Source organism: Myotis yumanensis, unplaced genomic scaffold, assembly GCF_028538775.1.
Source record: "Myotis yumanensis isolate MYYU_CA2020_CCGP unplaced genomic scaffold, mMyoYum1.0.hap1 SCAF_4, whole genome shotgun sequence".
NCBI classification, from domain to species: domain Eukaryota; kingdom Metazoa; phylum Chordata; class Mammalia; order Chiroptera; family Vespertilionidae; genus Myotis; species Myotis yumanensis.
In genome coordinates this window covers 67,871,473-67,895,482 of record NW_027223755.1, presented here as the reverse complement: position 1 = coordinate 67,895,482, position 24,010 = coordinate 67,871,473, and the positions used below count along the sequence as shown (strand labels likewise).

At 42.1% G+C, this 24,010-nt stretch overlaps 1 protein-coding gene across 1 annotated transcript in view; it reads right to left on the bottom strand.

Moving 5' to 3' along the window:
* The window catches only part of LVRN (laeverin), a 62,151-nt gene extending 38,353 nt beyond the window's left edge, over positions 1–23,798 (bottom strand). Inside the window, exons 1-5 of the mRNA XM_070412501.1 lie at positions 23,112–23,798; positions 8,110–8,252; positions 7,363–7,499; positions 3,860–3,986; positions 606–760 (exon numbers count right to left, since the gene is read on the bottom strand). Coding sequence (XP_070268602.1) covers positions 606–760; positions 3,860–3,986; positions 7,363–7,499; positions 8,110–8,252; positions 23,112–23,767 — 1,218 coding nt within the window. The 5' untranslated portion in view covers positions 23,768–23,798. The remainder of the gene's footprint in view (positions 1–605; positions 761–3,859; positions 3,987–7,362; positions 7,500–8,109; positions 8,253–23,111) is intronic.
* Positions 23,799–24,010: the final 212 nt, after the last annotated feature.

Sequence of the window (24,010 nt, the reverse complement as noted above, 5' to 3'; positions counted from 1 at the left end):
ATAGCTAATCCTCCAATGGACTGTAAGGTCTCATCACTGTGATCCATCAACAACTGTTCAGATCTACTCAGGATGTGATTACATAGAGCTTCCCTTGTTTTTCTCATTATATATATATATTGGAGAGGGCAGAAGGGAGAGAAGGAGAGAGAAACATTGATCAGCTGCCTCCTGCATGCGTCCTACTGGGGATTGAGCCCACAACCCAGACATGTACCCCTTCTGGGGATCAAACCTGCAACCTCTAGCTGCATGAGAAGACATTCAACCAACTGAACCACACTGGCCATGGCTCCCATTTTATTTTTTAAATATTTTCTTTTTTAGAAAGAGGGGAAAGAAAAGGGAGAGAGAAACATCTATATGAGAGTGAGACATCGATTGAATGCCTTCTGCATGCCCACTACCAGGGATAGGCTGCAATCCAAACAACTGACCTATACTGGCCAGGGCTCTCATTGTCCCATTTTTTGAAAAAATTTTTTAAAATTTGGTGTATGGCAGGTGTTGTTGTTTTTCTTTTTATACTTTGTTTTTTGCTATTTTTGGTAGAGCAGCTGGGAAACATCTTCATGTGAAATAAGAGAAAACATTCTACCACGTGCCTGATGCCCAATCTCGTGGGAGACAATGTGAGAGATCACCGTCTTTTTTTCTGTTAGTTGCTCATCTGGTTTCAGCAACAATAATGACTCATCAAATATCAGTAATCCCCAATTTTCCATTGCACGGCTGTCAAAAGTAGGTAAGGCAATCATATCTGAATGGAATTCAATGGAGGAAACAATAGAATCATTCTCTCAAAAAATTTGAGATTTCCAGTTATAAATATCTCAAAGTTAAATCATATAAATACTGAAAAAATACAAGTAAATATGTATAATCTGAGAGTAGACTTTAAAGACAAATACCAAAGACAGAAGCCAGAAAATAAATTGTTTTTATTATATAAAAACCAAATACTTTTAATGAATGACTTGTATCCAAAATATGCAAAGATCTCTTAAAGGTCAACAATAAGCAAATAAGTAACTTTATAAATTTGGCAAAAGATCAAAACAGACATGCCACTAAATAATATATACCAGGCTTAACCGTTTTGGCTCAGTGGATAGAGCATCGGCCTGCGGACTCAAGGGTCCCAGGTTTGATTCCGGTCAAGGGCATGTACCTTGGTTGCGGGCACATCCCCAGTTGGGAGTGTGCAGGAGGCAGCTGATCAATGTTTCGCTCTCATCCATGTTTCTAACTCTCTATCCCTCTCCCTTCCTCTCTGTAAAAAATCAATAAAATATATTTAAAAAATAAAAGAATATATACCAATGAAAAATAAGCATATGAAAAGAAGCTCTACGTCATATGTCATTAGGAAATTGCAAATTAAAACAATAATAAAACAAAAACAACGAGATACCACTACACACCTATTAGGATGGCTAAAATCCAAAACACACCACCAAATGTTGAAGATTTGGAACAACAGAAACTCTCATTATTGCTGGTGGGTATGCAAAATGGTACAGTCACTTAGGAAGAAAGTTTGGTGATTTCTGATAAAGCTAAATATAGGCTGATCATACAGTCTAGCAACTGAGCTTCTAGGTATTTACCCCCCTAGTTGAAGATTTATGCCCATACAAAAACTTGCACACACATGTTTATTGGCTCTTTATTCGTAATTGCCCAAAATGAAAAGCAACCAAGATGTCCTTCAAAGGCCAATGGATAAACAAACTGTTGGACATCCATACAATATTGTATTATTCAACTATAAAAAGAAATGATCTATCAAGCTATGGGAAGTCATGGAGAAATCGTAAATGTATATCACTAAGTAAAGGAAGCCAGTCTAAAAAATCTACATATGGTATATAGGAACTCTCTAAAAAATAAAGTCTATTTAAAATTAAACATTTAGTTCACTAAAAGGCACCATAAACAAATTTGAAAGGCAAACCACAAACTGGGAAAAGTATATATCACAACTAGACAATATATTTTTAGTAAACAATTCTGACAAATTTTAAAAATATGTGAATAATTCACTAAAGAAATAATTCAAACAGCCAAAAATCTTACTAAAATGTTCAACTTCTTTACTTATCAAAAACAAGGATTAAAATAATGGTATAACTTAATCTTTTAAATGTATGAGAAGCTTACTAATTAGTACTGGTTAGCATTAGTATTAATAATTAGTTATAGGAAAACTGGAACATGGCCTGCTGGTGAGGTGTCTTTCAGAAGCAATCCAGCAAAATGCTTCATAATCTTTAGAAATGTTCCTACCTTTTGACTAAATCATTCAACTTTTGGAATCTATACTAAGGCAAATATCCCATATATTTGTAAACATTTTCTTACAAGGATTTTCTGTAGTATCCTGAAAGTAGTCCCCCCAAAGTGGTAGAAGCAGTCCAAATATTCAACCACTGAGGAGTAAATAAAGTAATTTGTCAAGTTGAATATGTAGGTATTCTATCTCTTTAAAATGACAATAAATAATAGCCTGGCTGGTGTGGCTCAGTAGTTGAGCATTGACCCATGAACCAGGAGGTCACAGTTTGATTTCCAGGCAGTGTATATGCAAGGGTTGTGGGCTCGATCCCCAGCAGGGGACATGCAGGAGACACCCAATCCATGATACTCCTCATAGTTAATGTTTCTATCTCTCACTCCTTCTCCCTTTCTCTCTCTGAAATCAATAATAAACATATTTTAAATACAATAAAAAAGAATATTTAGTTATCTGGATCATGTCGATACATTTTGTTAAAAAACAAAGAAGCAAACAAAGACAGAGATCCAGACTGGCAGGCACTGGGATATACCCAAATGCCGGCCATGGTTATATCTGTGTGGTAGCATTGCAGGAGATTTTTTTCTCTCTTATGTGTGTGTGCTTTCCCCTATTTTTCCAAATTTTCTACAGTGTTATCATTTATTACTTTTGTAACTAGAAGAACAATAAAAGTTTTTTAAATTTTCTTTTGCTACTAGAAGAAATCTCATTCATACAATCTGTGCTACATCTGTCCAGTGAATGTTCTATGCTGTGCTAAATTCAATAATTTAAGTTGGCCTTATACAAGGTTGAAGTTGATAGTGTGTAGTAAAGTGTGTACCCAGGTCATTTCATACCCTCCACAGATAATGCTCTATTATCTTGGATCAAACTTAGTTGCCTTAGCCTAAGTTTCCCATTCTTCTAACCTTCCCTTTCCTTCACCCACTCCCATCCCACCACCAATGCATGACAAAGGAACAAAAAACATTTACATGATACCCTCACTCTAGAGAGAAAAAAAAACAACATTGAACAACTTTCTAAGCTGAGTGGCTCTTTAAGGACATACTGTATAGATCTATGAGAGATAAAATGTTTACATATTTCCTCAAGAATCATATTATATTCACACATGATTCCAATTTTATATAGCAAAAATTCACAGATGGGACTCTTAAATCCTAATCCAATGACTCAAAACTAAAGAATATTCTTTTAAACCAACAAAACCTTACTAAAGGGAACTGAGTGACTCACGCAGGCCTGCTAAAAGAACCCAGAGCATTGCATTGCACACTTGCATTATGAGAGAAAAGTACTGGATGCAAGAGAGAAGACAGGGTCTGGATGATGTGAGGCTGCTAGCGAGGGATCCAAAGCCTGAGAGCTCCTTGAAAACCTGCTGGGCACAGGAAGAGCAGACAGGCCTTCATGTTTTCAGGAGGGGATGAAACTAACCCCAAAATAGCAGCTAAATGGTGACAGTGGGTCCTTGGAGGCTCATCTGGATACAATCTCATCCCAGGGCCCCATAAAAGGAAAATAACTGCATTGGAAGGGCAGACGACTCACCTGTTTTTGGAAGAGGGTAACTAATATTAAATAAATCTTCCAGAAAAGAGAAGATGGGGCCTGTGATGTTCAAAGCAAAGTCTGCATTTCCATTTGCAATGGCATCTTTCCGAGCCCAGATGCGTATCTAAATAAAAACAATTGAGCAGTGATGAGAAAAAGCAGTATTGGAAAGTGGCAGCCTGCTTGCTCCAATTCCCTGATACTCTAGACCAGCGGTTCTCAACCTGTGGGTCGCGACCCCTTTGGCAGTCGAACGACCCTTTCACAGGGGTCGCCTAAATACATCCTGTATATCAGATATTTAAATTATGATTCATAACAGTAGCAAAATTACAGTTATGAAGTAGCAACAAAAATAATTTTATGGTTGGGGGTCACCAAAACATGAGGAACTGTATTAAAGGGTCGCGGCATTAGGAAGGTTGAGAACCACTGCTCTAGGCTCTAGAGCCAAAGTCATACTGTTTCACAAGAAGCTACATAACAAAACATTTAAATGCATATGCATGCTGAGAAAAGCCCAGAAGGCTCTTCTATGAGTTGTGAACAGTGGCTACCCCCAAAAATGTGTTATTTCAGTCTTTTGCAATAACATGTATAACTATTGTCACCCCAAAACAATCTGTGCCTACCCCCACAGAAAATGTAGCTTCTATGTTAGAGAGTAAATGGGCACCTTGGGCCCTTATTTCCTGGTTCTAGACATATTTCCAATGTCCCAAAAAAGAATTGTGTGGTTAGTGAGGGTTATACAGTATGGTACACATTAAACAAATTTGAATCGTGCCAACTTAAAATGGTTTGTTAATGAAAACATTAATAGTCCCATCTTACTTTCAAAACTTAGAATACGGTTAATTTCCCTGATTTTAAAGAGTTCATCAAAAGTTTTATGATTTTATAGTTGTTGAAGCAAGTAAATTATATTCTGTTTATATATATAGTAGGTAAAAAGAAATCCCTGCCATGTTTTATTAGTTTAATGTAACCATGTTGTTTGGGCACTTGGAATTTATTTGCATAATTTTGGTGACTACTGTTGTTTTAACATTCATTATTATTTTAATATAAAATTATTTTATACCCCAAAACAATGCCATCTAAGCACTTTTTAATGGAGTTGCTAGTGTTAATGTTAAAGAACATGTATGAAACTCAATAACCCTGAAACGAAAAGCAGAGGGAATTAAAATAATTGTACTGATGCGAGTACAGTTAATTTGAGAAAGATCTCTCTGCAAAACATTAGGGAAAATGCTAAATAAATGAAAAACAGCATAACAATATTTGCAAATTACTGCCCTTCAAGAACACATTCACTTTACTTTGCTCTAATTTCTGCTAGAAAAATGTGTCTTGAAGCACGCACACTTTGAATTATGTGAGATCTTCAGGAATGCTCCCCTTTCACAGCATGTAACCACCTGCTTTTGAAGCCTTCTGCATGATCCCCTGACTCCTTCCAACCTTCCCCTTGCTGCTGAGGTCTCATTACCCTCGGGAAAATGGGCCCAGGACTCAGCCCTACTTCTACAATAAACTTACCCTCCCCAACTCTAGTTCTAACTTTTGCATCAACAGAAAGACTACTAACCCAAAGTGCACACTACTGAGTGAAAAGAACAATCTCCTCTCCCCACATTCAAGATAATGAATGCATTTTAATTCATTTAATTATTTGGAAAATAATGGCAATAACAGTTAAAGTCTCTATGTTAATTTTTAGTCTATAAAGCTCCTCCCATCAACTACCATTCCATAAGCCAAGAGGCAGGCAAATAATGGAGATTTCTATCTGGGTGCGAGGGGTGAGTGGCCCCAGTAGAGCAGCAAGGAGCACTTGGAGATGTAGCCATAAAGTTCCTTCAAAACCATAGCTAGTCCACCAATGTGTTCTTGTGTGGCCCTCCTGATACACAGCCAACCTCAGCATCTAAGAGAGAGGAATGTCTTTGCGCATACCCATGTGTGCTAACTTCTACTTAAAATATGTTATCTCCAACCTTAATTCTGTGTTTCCTATGTTTATCCTCATGCCACACATTAATCACATTTTCAATTTCACTAAGTTTTCTCCTACTTGATGAGTAATTTTTATACAATCTTGGCATTATTCCAAGGGTACATTCTAGTTCTCCTGTAGAGTATACAGGACCCCTTCATTGTAGCACTGAGCCTTAGCCAAATGCAACATTCCACTGATAAACTCATCCCAAATTTCAACTTTCTGGCTGACAACATTACTTTCTTAGGCATTTCCTCTTTGCTTCTATGGCAGCTGGCTTTCTTTTAGGGGGAATCTTTCATTAAGAAACAGATTTGATGCTTTTCTGAGACTTGTTCGCTGTGCAGTAGCATTGAGAGCAACAAGCCACTTGAGATGTGGATGCTGACAGAGCGCTTAGGGTCACTCGTGTGCTCTCGAGCCCACTCCTTCATGTCAGACACAAAGCGTGTGCTTTCAAATCGTGCCTGAGTATATTGATGAATATAGATGTCATGAAGGTTTGACGTGGCCAATGTTATATCTGTGAACATCAAGGATTTACTGGTGATTATTCAATCCAGAAAATCAGGCTGGAGCCAAGAGCTGAGGGAGATAACGAGCCGCTGTTTGCATCCAGCACGGTATTTCCAATTCATCATTAGTTAGGAGTGCAAAAGGAGTAACTATGAGTGATTCTCCCCCTGATGACAGACTTGGCTCATCTACAGCTTCCTTGTCTCCACAAGTAGGAGACAAAGTACGAGCCCAAGAGAGAGCCTCAGCCAGCTGTAGGGCCGAATCTTTCTCAGCCCAATGAAGTCAGTCTGACCAGAAAGAACCAGGACTACAGCAGTGGTCTTACTTGCCTCCACACTCTAGCCTAGAGAGTGAACCAGTATACAAAATATTGGGTACTTCCCGCAAGGATTATTATGTAATGAGGATATCATTGGGAGAAAACTAGGTATTTCAGGACAGAGCACCTATTTTATACAAATCTGGGGAAGTGTTATGAGCTGCAGAGCTGAGGAAGCCAACAGCCCTGCTTCTCAGCAGGGATGGTATTTAACCTGCACGTTTCATCTCAGCCATAGCACTGTTCCCAGCTCGGTCATGCTCGTGCCACACTGAGTATCACCCAGCTTCAAGGCTGAGTTACAGGGAGGTAAACAACAGGTAAACCTGAGCTTCAAGGCGCTAGTACGTCAGTTCTCCCTGTTCTCCCTTGTCCTTTGAAAGGCAGCAACAGCTTGGGAAGAGGGGGCTCTGAACTTGCCTTGAGTGGACTTAGTGTGTAGCCTTCCATGGAAACCCCTCCACAGAGCTATAGCGGGGATTATGTTTCATTCCTCAAAGCCACACTAAGAGCTTGTAAAGGACTTGGAAAAAGTTGGAGTGAGTACCAGGAAGGGACGATGGGATGTGTAGCCATGCTCCCAGATGCAGAGAGAGTGGATGAACACTCTGCAGCCCGTACAAAGATACCCTTACCTGGAGACACTTCCTTACTCACCTCCTTGCCCCTTTCAGTTCTGTTGACATGGTCATAGTCACATATGACAAATGCAGCTAAGTAAGTTGGCATGCGGGGTGTGGTATGAAAGGTGGTAACTGTCCATTTGCTTCCATTCACATCTTTTTCAGACTGACCTGGAGAAATTTATTTTAGTCCAAAATCACCATAAACCTAAGTAACAATATCTACCTTTAAATTAATTTGTCAAGTTGACTGTCACCTGGCTACTTCCCAACTATGTCCCACAGTCTAGCAGTTTGGATTTCTCTAACCCTAACTTATCAAGACCACATTGGGAAGACCTAAGGACAGCATCTTAGTCCTGAATTAGTATGTTGAGTAGCTGGTCTTGACTGAGGGCCACATCCATGAGCACTCTAAGTTAGGCCCCATGTAGAGACTAGACATTGGATGGTGAGCACACAATGCAATAAACAGATGATGTATTATAAAACTGTATACCTGAAACTTATATAATGTTATTAACCAATGTTACCCCAATAAATTTAATTTAAAAAAAGAAACAGGATTTATTATCTCCAAAATGTGGGTGCTGCCACATATCCCATGTGACTGATCTTCCTAACTATAATACACTACCAGCATATTGCATAGAAAAGCTATTGATTTAAAAGCTATTACAGAGTTAAGTAGATATATTATATATATATATATATATATATATATAGAGAGAGAGAGAGAGAGAGAGAGAGAGAGAGACAGGAAACATTACACATTACTTACGTAGCTTTGGCATGTTGGAGAGAGCCACATAACTTGGATGATGAATAATTGTAATATTAAAAGTTGCTTTCAGAGCTGGTTCATCAAAACAAGGGAAAACATTCCTGGCAAATGTTGGTTCCATCTGAGATGCTAACAGGGCCCTAAAATACATTTTGGGGAGAAATCTATTTATTTTTATCTCAAACTAGTGGGAGAAAAAACTACTGAGGTATTATGGCTTATAATTATATACAGGAAGGAGCTATAATGTTTTCCCCTCATTTCCTTTGCTGCCCTCCCCATAACACACACACAGTGCAATTCTCACAAGACCAAAATACAAAAGAACTATTTAATTTTCAACCACAAAATAATATTTACTTCATTACATCATATGCCTTTAAAACCTTTTATAAACAAAATAGGAACAAAAATAACAAATATGCAATGCCAGGCTTTTGAAAACCAAGTACTTTTTAAAATGGAATTATTGTTTTGGGAATGGTCTATTGCTTTTATCTTCCATTGAAATGCAAATCAGCTGAAGCATGTCTATATTTTTATCTTTTGCTCACATGTTCCCTCTTCTTCCTGGTTGAAACATACAAAATGTTTTATTTTGAACATTCTTGAGGGATAAACAATGTAAGTAAATGCTTATACAAAACAACCTGCATTTTACTTTTGAATTATCCTATATATGGATAGATTGATCAAATCCCTTACTGGTCCTTCCCCCAATCTCCATGGAAAACTACAAAAAATGACATTATCCCACTGTGCACTAGTGATTTATAGGGAAAAGCTTAGGGACAAGAGTACCCTGAGCAAACAAGGTTCACCCTTGTAAAAACTGCCTGAGTCTAACAGGTGGGTCCTAGCAAACAACCTTTTCCTCAGAATAAATCTGCAGTCTTGTTGTCCCATTTTCCCAGACTCCTGACCTGGCAACATATCTATATATATAAAAGGCTAAGTGACCATCCAACTGTCCGACCATCCGACCAGCTGGTACATATGATGCACACTACCACCAGCGGCAAACACTCAATCCAGGAGCTGCTGACCTGGCAGCGGCAGTTCTGGGGTGACGTACTCCGGAACCAGAGAGGAGGAAGCCCCATTTCTCGCAGGGCCCACCGGATTCCACCTTAGGCCGTGGGTTATGTTGTTACTGGGGCGCTGTTGGCCCTGAGTCTGATTTACTATTAAAATAATTTGTATTTTGCCGAAACTGGTTTGGCTCAGTGGATAGAGCGTCGGCCTGCAGACTGAAAGGTCCCAGGTTCGATTCCGGTCAAGGGCATGTACCTGGGTTGTGGGCACATCCCCAGTAGGAGGTGTGCAGGAGGCAGCTTATCGATGTTTCTCTCTCATCGATTTTTCTAACTCTCTATCTCACTCCCTTCCTCTCTGTGAAAAATCAATAAAATATATTTAAAAAAATAAAAAATAAAAAATAATTTGTATTTTAATTTTATAATACTACATCATATATACCATTTTGACATGTAATTTTTTGCAGTAATGTAATTACCGCAATCTTTCTTCTAATTAATTTCCTTTCAATGTGCACAAATCCGTGCACCGGGCCACTAGTTTTTAGATAACAATCCTGGAGTCTATATTCCTTTTCTCTTCTGAGGTCCTGAGATCAAATGTCTCTGGCATTTACTCTTGCTTCATGCCCCATTCTTAGGTAAGTGAGACGTGAATTAAACAAAGGTATCTCGAGAGAGCATGGCCCATCCATCACCTACCTCTGTGGATTTCTCCTGTAGTGGTAAGGCCCCTGCTCACATAGAAATTCACACAGCTTTAGGAAGGACACACAAAAAAGTTGGCATGTTCAAAAGCTTCTCACAGTCAACTAATTTGATGTGTTCATAACCTCATTGTGACAAAAATACAATTTTTAAAAAATATGTTTTATTGATATTTTACAGAGAGGAAGGGAGAGGGATAGAGAGTTAGAAACATGGATGAGAGAGAAACATTGATCAGCTGCCTCCTGCACACTCCCAACTGGGGATGTGCCCGCAACCAAGGTACATGCCCTTGACCAGAATCGAACCTGGGACCCTTCAGTCCACAGGCTGACGCTCTATCCACTGAGCCAAACCAGTTAGGGCCAAAAATACAATTTTTAACAAGCCTATTTTTCCCTACTTGCTTTTCCCCACTTTATTATACTCTTGCTAGAATGGACTGGAATTAGGCCTATGGGCTCTAACACTAGCAACTTCAGCTACAAGACTCCGCTCCGTCTACTACCAAGTGAGCAGTCCTGAACAAGTCCCATGTTCTTGTTGAGCCTCAGTTTCCCCATCTAAAAAATGACAAAACTACCTATCTTTTATTGTTGTTTGAGCTTCCATGTTATTAGTAACTAAATTTACCAACAAATGATCTTTGAATTATTCTATATTCCTTCCAATGTCACAAATTGTTCTTGCTATAAATGAACTACAGAAGAATTTAAGGAGGAATAAGTTATAGGGTAGTGGTGGAGGGCTGGAAATCACTAATTACAAATGTATTTTAAAAGGTTCCAGAGGTCACAGTTGACCACAAGCTGAATATGAACCATGTCTGTCTACCCAACAAATTTTAAACTCTCAGAAGTTAAAGGTTACGTATTTTTTCTTCTGTATCATTTACAGTACTTGGCAAAAAAGGTGGGTTCATATCCATTGAATAAGTATTTTCTCAGCTTTGGAGATACTATAATATAAAGGCAGCTTGATATTAGTATATGAATACTACAAAGTAGTTTTGCAGATTTTGCTACACTGGCATTTGTTTGTTTTGTAGCATTGGTTGCTATCTTTAAAAGGGATGGGATAAAGTAGGGGAGATGCAGCAATTGAAAATCTAGTGGAAAGAATATTGAGCAGGGAATTCAGCGAGCTGAGTTCTTGCTCAGGGTCTGTGGTGCAAACACAGTGGTGTAACTTGGCGAAAATTGCTTAAACTCTTTGGGAATCCATTTCCATAAAATTCACAGATGGGACTAGGTGATCACTAAGTCCAGTTACAACTGTAAAATTGATTCTAACAGTGTTAAATACATCCAACAGGATGGAAAAAGAGTCCACGAGGTCATGTAGGGTTGGGAGAAACAGTCCCTGGAGAGCTCACGCATGAGCTTCAGGAGATCGGTGGGCTCTCTGAAATTGCCGGACGTTTCGTACTAACAGTGACACATTAGCATGAGAAGGTGTAATGTAGAGTGAAAAAGCGCATCCACTTATGTAATCACACTTATATATTTGGAAGGCCAACAAATGCCTATTGTTTGTGCAACAAAAACTATAGAAACTAAAGCTTGATAACATCTTCTCTGATGCCATAACTTCACAAAGCATATAAATCTCAAGGAGGCTGCACGGTGGGGAGGAGGGAGAGAATCAGACTCTTTCAGGAAACGGGTAAGCACCAAAACAGGCTACAGTTTCAAAAAGGCTAAGAGACAGCCGCTTAGACTCACCAGTTTAGCAAATCAAACACCAAGCAAGTGCCTTTCCGTTTCATATTCAGGTCTCCGGAGAAGTGAAATTAAAGAAACGCTCTTGGATTTTACTCAACTATTTCCCATCCTGGTTTTATACAAACAAACAAAATGGAGAAAACCCCTGCAATACAGAGTCTTTCTGGCTCTCAATCTTAATTGCAAAGGTCAGAAGCAACCAGCAACACATACGATTTGGTTATGTTACATCTGGGGACCAAAGACCGGTATTTATTTCCCTTCTCTCTGCTTTGGACTCAAGCAACCCTGTAAGGATATCCTGACCTCAGAAAATAGAACCATCCACCGCCCTCTCCTCCCTTCAGACCTCGCTGAAACATGCTATTATGGTGCCTATGAAGTCTGGGTTTAGAGGGCTCAGCTGGTGAGGGAGTTAATTTGGGATAGTTTGTCTCCTAGCAGCTCAGGATTGCAAAGCCACTTTCTTTCCTAGCCTCTTGTACAGCTGGTGGGCTTACCCCTTTCTTGTGCTGGAAGAGGTCTTAGTTGTCAAGACCACTTGATGCCCTTGGGGATAAAACTACACCATATAAAAAATATCCACTCAGTAAGGTATTTCATTCCAAATTATTCTATTACAGCTCTATTTAACAAGTGCTAAATAACACAGTGGTCAAAGATGAAATAAGAGTCTTTGGAGAGTTGTCCCCAATTTTTTTTTTACATGAAACACTCAAAATATTTAGTAGAGACAGATGTTATACCACTGGACTGTGGTTCAAAGATTGGCCCATGAATCATGTTTGTTTATTACTTGTGTAATAGGATCTTAACTGAAATTTCCACCAGGCAACAATAATAATAGATGTAAAATTCTGTCCTAGCTGGTTTGGCTCAGTGGATAGAGTATCAACCCGTGGTCTGAAAGGTCCCGGGTTCAATTCCAGTCAAGGGCACGTACCTCAGTTGCAGGCTTAATCCCTGGTGCTGGTAGGGGCTCATGTGTGAGGCAACCAATAGATGTGTCTCTCTCACAGTGAGGTTTCCCTCTCTCTGTCTCACCCCCTCCCCTCCACTCTCTCTAAAAATCAATGGAAAAATACCTTGGGTGAGGATTAACAACAACAAAATTCCAAAGGAAGGTGCCAAACCATGTTATGAAGATTTTCAAAGTAAATGTTCCCAAGAATCTGAGGGCTCCCCCTGGGACTTCTCAGCTATATCAAGGATAGAAAAAAAGTGACAGGAAATGGAAATGAAAAAAATCAGAGAAGAGGTTTCTGGGGGTGGAGGAATGGCATTATTTGCCAATCCCTCCTGCTCTCAGGGAGTTGGGAGGAGGTGCAACCCTCTCACCCTGAGCTAAGGGGAGAAGATCCCTCAGAAAGCAGTAGATGTGTTTCCTGAGGCTGAGACTTGGAGGCTGGTGCCCAACAAACTCTTGATAAAGTTGAAATTGGCATTGGCCAGAGTCTCACTCCTACCAGGTGGGAATCTGAAAAGCAAGAGAACTGACTGCTTTGGAGGCAGAATCAGAAGGGCGCTGCTGCCTTGGGACCCATGTCAGTCTCAGGCAAGGGATGTATGCGTGCTCCTTGGAATGAGCCAGTATGGGGACTGTCTTGGGTTCTGTCCAATAGAGCCACCTGGAGGAACTTGGAGATGCACTACTCAATGTCTAGGGCAGTGATGGCGAACCTTTTGAGCTCGGCGTGTCAGCATTTTGAAAAACCCTAACTTAACTCTGGTGCCATGTCACATATAGAAATTTTTTGATATATGCAACCATAGTAAAACAAAGATTTATATTTTTGATATTTATTTTATATATTTAAATGCCATTTAATAAAGAAAAATCAACCAAAAAAATGAGTTCACGTGTCACCTCTGACACGCGTGTCATAGGTTCGCCATCACTGGTCTAGGGGCTAAGGAAGGAGTCACAAGTGACCATCAGAACAGAAAAATAAGAAAAACATCCTGCAAGGTCAAGGGAATTGCAGGGGAAAGAAAAACAGTGAGAAAACTCTGAAGAGTCCAGAAAAATGACATCTCAAGGGAAAAAGGCGTCTGCTAGACCCAAGTGAGATGAAATGATAAGAGGACTGGCTCCAGTAAAAACTTCCCTGTGTGTCACCGCCTCCTTGTCTCCTGCAGCCCCACTGGATCTGGTGGGGTTAAGATAGCAGCTCTCAAGATGGAAGAGGAGGACTAGAAATATGAAGTGGAGAAATGGAAGGGCCACTATCCCCAACTTTGCTGCAGGTTTCTATCCTGAAGCCAGGCCAAACTTGGAGAAGTGAGGGTGGAGGGAGAAAGAGGGAGATTTGACAGAAAGTTAAGTTCAAAGTTTTGAGTATCACGCAGGACTGGATTGATTTTCCATTTTCTGCATCTGGACAGTGTTTGTCCCTCAGTGACCACAGATCATCTGCCACCTAAGAATGAGCAGGAAATTCTAGACTACTAGAATATTCATGCAGGAGCAGGAAAGATTACCCCAGAGACTAAATTGTGAAAGGACTGTGGAAGAAACACGGCAGTATTTTTACTGAACCATGAGGTGTGCTTTTTCAATATGTTGGTTACACTGGTTTTCAAATGATGCAGGATCTAAGTCTTCGATGGCAAAACCATCAGCTGTATGAAATGTACGGGTTCAATACTTGCATAGGATAATGAAATGACCTCTTTTCTCTGTGACATCAATGACATCATGTGCCTGGCACTTGAGTTCACTGACCTTGTGTTGAGACTTCTCAATTCTTTCCTAATATTACTCAAACTTCTCTCTTGTGTGTCATACCCTGAGGGTTGTGCCAGATTCTTAGATAAAACAGTAGCTGGAGGGAAGTCTTTCAATTTTCAGAATACTCTTTCTACACCTACACAAATTGATTGATTTTGATCATTCTGTTTTCACCTTAATCCATCCCAAATAAAGATCCAAATTTTCTCCAGCCATTTCACACTAGTAAGCTGCTCCTACTCCTTTGCTCCTGATAAGGACATTTTGTTTGTTTGTTTTTCCAGTTTATATATATATATCTTTACTGTTGAGAGTATAACAGATATTCCCCTTTTCCCACCACTGTCCCCTTCCACCTGGTTCCTGCCCCAACCCAGGCCCTCACCACCCTATTGTCTGTGTCCATAGATAATGCATATCTATCTATATAAAACCCTAATGTGCAAATAGACTGAAGGGCAGAACAACCGAAGAACTGGTTACTATGACGTGCGCTGACCACCAGGGGGCCCTCGTGGAACATGGCGGGCTTCAGCAGCAGGCGATAGAGCATGGAACATGGCAGGCATTGGCCATGGTGGGATGGTGGAGCAAGTAAGCAGGGGTGCCAGACCAAGGTGGGGCGCTGGTCACCGACATCTGGGTGAGCCCCTGGTGGTTACTGAAAATTCTTTGCTCCTGTACGCCGTGGTCCCGCCTGTGCTTGCACCCACTGCCGGCACCAGCCCTGCTCGCACCTGCTGCCAACACCGGGCCCCAATTGCTCTGCGCTGTCAGCAGACACGAGCAGGGCCGGCGCCATCAGCACATGAGAGCGGCAGCGGCAGGAGTGGGGCTGCCAGCAGATAGGGGACCAGGGGCCACAGCGGGAAGGACAAGGCAGGGCACAGAGGATGGGCCAAGACCCGCCCCTGTGCCCACCACAGCCTCATGGCCCACAGTTCCTTACAAGGTGCATGAATTCATGCACTGGGTCCCTAGTATACTTTTAAGATCTTTGGTTAATCTCCCCCCCTACTTTCCTCTGAGATTCATCAGTCTGTTCCATGTTTCCAATAGAAGCAGAGGGAATACTCTTACTTATTCTATGAAGCCAGCATTATCTTAATACCAAAACTAGACAAAGATATTACAAGAAAATAAAACTATAGACCAATTTCTCTCATGAACAAAGATGTAAAAATTCTCAACAAAATATTAGCAAATTTAATTTAACAATCTTTAAAAAGAATTATACACCATAGCCAAGTGCGATTTATCCCAGGTATGCAAGACTGGTTAATTATGCTAAGTAAAATAAGCCAGTCAGAGAAAGAAAAATACCCTATGATCTCACTTTTATGTGGAATCTAATGAATAAAATAAACTGATGAACAAAATAGAAACAGAGGCATGGATACATGGAACAGGCTGACAGCTGTCAGAGGGGAGGGGAGAGGGGGAACTGGATGAAAGAAAGTGAGCAAATTAGCTAAAGCACATATATGCCAGCCCATAGACACAAAAACAGTATGGTGATGGCCAGAGGGAAAATGGGGACATCTGTAATAGTGTCAACAATAAAAATAAAGTTAAAAAAAGAAAATCAATTAATCCATCACATCAACAAACTAAATAAGAAAAATCACATGATCATATCAATAGATGCAGAAAAAAACTTTTGCCAAAATCCAACAACCATTCATAATAAATTCTCAGTAAAATAGGAATAGATAAAAGAACAGGCAAATAGATTAATGGAATAGAATAAAGAGCCCAGATATAGTCAACTGACCTTTGACAAAGGAGCAAAGGCAATACAATGGAGTAAATATAGTCTCTTCAACAAATGTAGCTAGAACTATTGGACATCTACATGTAAAAAAAAATAATCTAGACAAAGACCCTACTACCTTAACAAAAATTAACTCATAATGGGTGATACACATAAACGTAAAATGCAAAACTATAAAACTCCTACCAGATAACATAGAAAAGAAAACCTAAATAACCTTGGATATTAAGATCTCATTTTGGATACTACACCAAAGACATGATCCATGAAAGAAATACATGACAGCCCGAACTTCATTAAAATTAAAAACATCTGCTCTGCAAAAGACAATATAAAGAGAATGAGAAGACAAGCCACAGACTGGAAGAAAATCTTTGCAAAAGACACATCTTATAAAGTACTGTTGTCCAAAATATACAAAAGAATTTCTTAAAATACAATAATAAGAAAACAAACAACTCAATTAAAAAGTGGGTCAAAGACCTAAACTGACGTCTCATCTAAGAAACTATATAGATGGCAAATAAGCACATAAAAGATGCTCCACATTCTATGTCATCAGGGAAATGGAAATGAACAGAACAATGAGATACCACTACAAGCTATTAGAATGACCCAAATCTGGAACACTTACAGCTAATGCTGGTAAGGATGTGGAGTAACAGGAACTCTCTCATTTATTGCTGGTGGAAGACAGTTTGGTGGTTATAGTTACAAAACTAAGCATACTCTTACCATACAATCTAGTAACTATTGGTATTTACCTAAAGTTATTAAAGAATGCATGACCACACAAAAACCTGCATACAGAGTTTATAGCAGCTTTCTCATAATTGCCAAAATTGGAAGCAACCAAGATGTCCTTAGAAGGTGAATGAATAAACTGTGGAATATTATTCAGTGCTAAAAAGGAAAGAGCTATCAAGCCATGAAAAGAGAAACCTCAATTGTTGCATATCACCAAGAGAAAGAAGCCAATCTGAAAAGGATATATGTATACACAATACATGATGATAAAAGGCTATATAATATATAGCCATTATATATGTACAATGAATTCCTACTATATGACATTCCGGAGAAGGCAAAACTATGGAGACAATAAAAATACCAGAGGTTGGGAGCTGATAAATAGGCAGATAACAGGACTTTTAGGGAAGTGAATATACTCAGTATCTACACTAATAAAATACAAACATGCAAATTGACCGTACCTTCACCATGCCATAAGCCACGCCCACCAGCCAATCAGAGTGATGATATGCAAATTAACCCAACCAAGATGGTGACTGGCAGCCACGGAGCTGGAGCAAGCAGGAGGCTTGGTTGCCCCAATGATAGAGGAAGCCAAGCTTCCTGCTTGCCGCGGCAGGCTCTGAGCTCCACTCAAAGCCACAAAGTTTCAATTATAGAAGATAAATAAACCCCAGATACCTGCTTTCAGCCGGTCGTGGCCACGGAGCTGGAGCGAGCAGGAGGCTTCCCTCCCGGCTGCCCTGGCCAGCGCTGAGCTCCTCTCAAGGCTACAAAGTTTCAATTATAGAAGGTAAATAAATCCCAGAATAAAAAAAAAAGAAAAAAAGGAGAGGCTGGGAGCTTCCATCACCGGAGGGCTTGGCCAGCCTGAAAATGGCCCTCAGCCCCTCACCCAGACTGGCCAGGCACCCCAGTGGGGACCCCCCACCCTAAAGGGGGTGTGGCCAGCCTGAAAACAGCCATCAGCCCCTCACCCAGGCTGGCCAAACCTCCATGGGGTGAGGGTCCCCACTGGGGGCAGGGGGGCTTGACCAGCCTTCAAACACCCATCAGCCTCTCACCCAGGCTGGCCAGGCACCCCAGCGGGACCCCCACCCTGATCCGGGACACCCTTTAGGGCAAACCAGCCGGCCCCCACCCATGCACGAGGCCTCTATCCTATATAATAAAAGGGTAATATGCAAACTGACCCTAACAGCAGAACGACTGGGAATGACTGGTCACTATGACACACACTGACCACCAGGGGGGCAGACGCTCAATGCAGGAGCTGCCCTCTGGTGGTCAGTGCGCTCCCACAGGGAGAGTTCTGCTCAGCCACAAGCCAGGGTGACGGCTGCCCGTACAGCGGTGGTGGCAGGAGCCTCTCCCGCCCCCTCAGCAGCGCTAAGGATGTCCGACTGCAGCTTAGGCCTGCTCCCTGCTGGCAAGTGGACATCCCCCGAGGGCTGCCGGGCTGCCAGAGGGATGTCTGACTGCCAGCTTGGGCCCCATCCCCCAGGGAGCAGGCCTAAGCCAGCAGGTGGACATCCTCCGAGGGGTCCCAGACTGCAAGAGGGCATAGGCTGGGCTGAGGGACCCCCTGAGTGCACAAATTTTTGTGCACCGGGCCTCTAGTAACTTTATAATGATGGATATATGTCATTATATGTTTGTTCAAACTTACAGAATGTACAACACCAATAGGGAACCCTAGAGTAAACTATGGATTTTGGGTGATTATGTTGTGTCAATATACATTCATCTTTCGTAAAGGAAAAAACAACAGCATTCTGGTGAGTGATGTTGATAGTGAGGGAGGCCATGCATGTGTGGGAGCAGGGACGATATGAGAAATCTCTGTACTTCTCTCTCAATTTTGTTGTAAACCTAAAACTGCTCTAAAAAATAGTCATAAAAAAAGAATTCCTAGACATGACACTGAAAGCATGACCTATAAAAATTGATAAATTGGACTTCATTAAAAATTAAAACCTTTGGTCTCTGAAAGACATTAATAACAATGAAAAGACAAGATACAGACTGGGAGGACATATTTATGAGCCATAAATCTCACAACCCATTCAGATATAAGATATATTTTTTAAAACTCCCAGAACTCAACAGTAAAAAAACAAACAGAAAATGAGCAAAAGAGATGAAAAGCCATTTCACTGAAGGTGACATACAGATGGCAAATAAGCATGAAAAGATGTTCAATGTCACCCTCGCTGGTTTGGCTCAGTGGATAGATGGTTGGCTTGCATACCTGGAAGGGTCCCGGGTTAATTCAATTCCAGTCAAGGGCACATACCTCCTCCCTGGCCAAACCCTGGTCAGGGCCTTGAAGGAGGCAACCAATCGATGTGTTTCTTTCACATAGATGTTTCCCTCTCTCTTCCACTCTCTCTAAAAATCAATGGGAAAATATCCTCAGGTGAGGATTAAAAATAACAATAATAAGATGATCAATGTCATTACCCATTAGATAAATGCAAATTAAAATTACAATGAGATATCACTATACACTTATCAGGACAGCTAAAATAAAAAATAAAATAAAAAAACAACAACCCACAAAGTGAGAATACCTAATGGTGGCCAAGAAGCAAAGAAACTATCATTCATACATTGCTGGTGGGAATGTAAAGTGGTACAGACACTTTGGGAAACAGTTCGGCAGTTTCTTAAAAATGAAACATGCAACTACCATATGACCCAGCAATTGCACTCCTGGGCCTTTATCCAGAAAAACAAAAACTCACAACCACACAAAAACCTATACACAATTGCTCATAGACTCTTTATTTATAATAGCCCAAAACTGGAAACCAAAATGTCCCTCATAAAACAACTCCCCACTTCCCCAGCCCTTAGCAATCACAATTTTACTTTCTGAATTTGACTACTCTAAGTACCTTATATAATGTCCTCAAGGTTCCTCCATGTTATAGCATATTTCAGAATTTCCTTCCTTTTAAAGGCTGAATTATATATATATATATATATATATATATATATATATATATCACATTTTGTTTATCCATTCATTCATCAGTGGACACTGGGTTGCCCACCTTAATATTGCTATCAACATGAATATACTGACCTGTAAATTTTGAGGGTGTGCCCCAGGAATCTGAATTTTAATAAGCTCCCCTGATGGTTCTGGTGCACATTAAATGTTTGTGAACCACTACTCCAATTAGGATCTCTCAAAGTATAGATGGGGAAATATTTTCAGTGGCCCTCAGATGCACTATAATATAGATTTGACTCACACATAACTGTCCTTTTCCAATTTTATGAATCATCTTGATTGAATCAAGAGAAAGTCTTCGTTTGGTGTTATTTATCTTAAACATCTAATTCCAATTTTCCTTTTTAACAAAGAGAGAGCAGCTCTCAGATTCAGAGCCTTCAGATCCTTCAGTAGGCAATGATAATAGGTACAATTTATTAGCATTTTTTTTATTATATTAGTCTGTGCCAATGCAGTCTATACATTACAAATGGTTTTCCATGTATGTCAATGGTATGGAGTTGCTTTTTAATAAATCTACTTAATATTTTTGTTTAAATCAAGTAACTCTTTAAAGAAAATAATATGGCTGGAGATGTGTAAATATGACATAACCTTAAATAGTAGTATGCCAGTGGATGAAGTTTGGGAAATACTACTTTGAAGGGACATTAACATTTTTAAAAATATATTTTTATTGATTTCAGGGAGAAAGGGAGAGGGAGATAGAAACATCAATGATGAGAGAGAATCATTGATCAGCTGCCCCCTACTGGGGATCAAGCCTGCAACCCAGGCATGTGCCCTGACCCGGAATTGAACCATGACCTCCTGGTGTATAGGTCGCTGCTCAACCACTGTGGCACACTGGCCAGGCGGGACATCGACATTTTGATCTTGCTCTCAACTTCCTACACATGGAAGGAGGAAACCAGATACTGACACAGAAGCACAAATCCAAGGCCTCCAGAACGTGGCTCCTATACGGCAGGAATGTGATGGAACCTGCCAAGTGGAAAAAGGCCAAGAACAGGTAGGAAGCATCCCCAGAAACCTCTAAACATTAGAAGTGAGAGACAGTGATGCTCTTTGAAAATCATTTTCTGGAATGATTTCCTTTCTCTTTTCCCTTAGCGTCGAGTAAAATTATTTAAAAACATGGCCTTCTAATATTATCTTTGGTGATAAAGGATCACCAAAGAAGAGAGGTAAACATGTTCTGACTGCTGCAATGGAAGTTATAGACACCCTAAGGAAAATGTGAAATCAGTAGGCCGTTTCCTCCCATATGGAAATCTTCTTAAACTCATATGTAACAGGAATATGGCAGATTCCACGTTCAGATAACAGGAGGGTGCTCCTAACAATAATATCCCGAATTAATGACAGTAGTTACCATTGCACCGTCTCCCCCTTTCTCATTAAATTCTCACAACACTCTCACTTAGTATGTGTATTCCATGAAGGAGGCAGCACACGCAGAGAGGTAGAGAGACTCAGGTTCAAACTGTGCCTATTGGGTTTCCAAAATCTGCCTCACCGTAAGTCATCACTTTGTTTAGGTTCTTTGTTACCTTGGCTTCAAGCTCAGCTGCAGGTCTCATTTCCTTGTGGTTTCAGACAGTGGTTCTCAACCTTCTGGCTCTTTAAATACAGTTCCTCATGTTGTGACCCAACCATAAAATTATTTTCGTTGCTACTTCATAACTGTAATGTTGCTACTGTTATGAATCGTAATGTAAATATCTGATATGCAGGATGGTCTTAGGCGACCCCTGTGAAAAGGTCGTTCGACCGCCAAAGGGGTCGCGACCCACAGGTTGAGAACCGCTGCTTCAGAAGCAGGGACCCTGAAAACAACTTTGAGGCAATAGCTCCTTTAAGATGCCGCAAATCTGGAGCTCCGCCTTGGCCTCTGAACATCTGTAAAACTTTATTGAGTTTTCTGCCTGTTTGAATTTTAATGTTCTCAAACTATGGTTTCTAGTTACCGCCCGTTGGCAGCACAATAGAAAAGGGGACTTTGCTTTCCCATGTTTGCTGGAGCGGTGCATCTGGGCCAGAGCCCCATTAAGACTCCCCATTAAGGAAGCAGAAAGAGATGTGTGTGCACAGTGTGGCTATTTTTTCTCTGAAAACTCTTGCCTCCTGAGCTACGCACAGTTTATTCAAAAGGTCCCCATTGCTCATACTCCAGATACACATCATCCTAATGTGAAACCTTTCAAAAACAATTTTTCAAGCACGGGTGCATTTTTGAAAGAGAACAACCAGGCATACTGTCCTTAAAAACAAACGTTACACATCACTAAGGCAGTTTATTAAACTTATTTTAAAACCCCCAAAGTTTTGAAAATAGTGCAGGAGATTAGGGGTAATCTAGTGGGTTTCTTTCCCAGAGAGAACATCTGAGAACATTTTCTCTAATAATAAAGGGTAAAGTACATGCAGTTGTGTAAACCGCAAATGCTCCACCAGTGCGTGAGTGAAGGAGATCGCCGGTTTGGGGAGAGAGAGAAAAAGATTTTTGGTATCTTCCACCTAAACCATTTATCCCCCATGCTCGCTCGCCTGAGGTCAAGTAATGCGGTCCCAGGCCGTAGCAACAGTCAGTTCTTGAGGTGGAAACATTCCGTGTGGGAAACATTATCTCAAATGAGTATAAAAAGAGCACATGTACACTACGTGAGCTTGCAAACTCAGAGGGGCGGCCTGTCGTCGCTGTTATTTATTTATTTTTTCCAGCAGAGGAATCCCAAAAGCGCAGGCTCGGACCCTTGGCAGAGCTGTTCAAAGGGCTGGGTGGGGTAGGGGGGGATGCGGCTGCTCTCTAGCAAAGCCAGACGCGGGCCCTAGGCAGGGGTGGGAGGGGGTGAATTAAAGGGCATTCCGAAGGTTTCAAGAACCTTCGTAAAAAGAAAAAACAACAACAAGAGAACAAACAGCCCCGACGTGAATCTGAATCTTTGTTGCAAGAGCAGCCGTTACAGAGCGCAGAGGTAAAGAGGCAACGCAGGGAGGGATCTGAGTGCGGAGCGGCCCCCGGGAAAGGAGCGGTGGCAAGGCGGAGGGTGAGATAGCACCCCCCCCCCCCCACCCCCGGCTTCTCCTACTCCATCACCTGCGGATCTCTCGTTAACGCGCACATGCTGATCTCTTAGGTTGAGGGTGGGGCCCACGAGTCTGCGTTTTGAACAAGCTCCCAAGTATCACAGCAATTGCTGGTCCGCGGACCAAACCTGGAGGACCGAGGCCGTCCTGCCCTTACCTGCGCTCACCCTGGTCCGTGTAGAGGTTGATGAAGAGTCCCTCCCTAAAGTCCTGGTACACGGGGCCCGAAAAGCTGAGCTGCAGCTCATAGAGGCTCCCGGGCTGCAGGGCCTCGCGGAGCTCCAGCACCATGTACTGCGTGTCCTCCGCGAGCCACACCTTGTCCACCGGCACGCGGCCCACGGTGGCGTCTCCAGCTCCCGGGGACAGAGGGCCCCTCACCTCGGCGCGGTCACAGCGCAGGAAGAGGCTGTGGAGCAGCAGCCGCGCGGTGGCCTCGGTGCAGCGCACCGTGATGTTGACGCGGCCCGTGAAGCGCAGCGCTGGAGGGGAGAGCTCGTCTGGCCGCAGCCGGGGCCACAGCTCCAGCTCGTAGTGCAGCGGCACGAGCCAGGGCGGCAGGCGCAGCTGGTCCCAGGGCCCCGAGGGTCGCCACACGTCCGGGGTGACCGTCACCTCCGGCTCAAGAGTGGGGTTGGACTTCCTGGCGTCTGGGACCCCGCAGCGGTGAAGCTCCGACGGCGCGACGCGCGCGCAGTGGCCGTACAGGGCGGCGAGCACGGCCAGCGCCAACAGGAGCGCGGCCGCCAGCGCGGCCAGCAGCAGGGCCACCGCGCGGCTCACGAAGAAGCCGGAGCTGGAACGGGGTCCCATCGCCAAGACCTCTAGCGGGGATGAGGTGAGAGCCCGGAGACGGCGGCGAGGCGGCGACGGCTCAAAACCCCGCGGCCGGGTGCTCGGGGGTGGGAGCCCCACTCTTGTACGGCCCCTCCTCCTCCCCGAGGGGTTGGGAGACAGGAGAGCGCGATTGGGACCTCGGCTTCCCCTCCCACCTCCTCAGATGCAGGTCCCTGCCTACACACCCCTCCCGCCAGGACGTGGGAAGAGGCCGAGCGG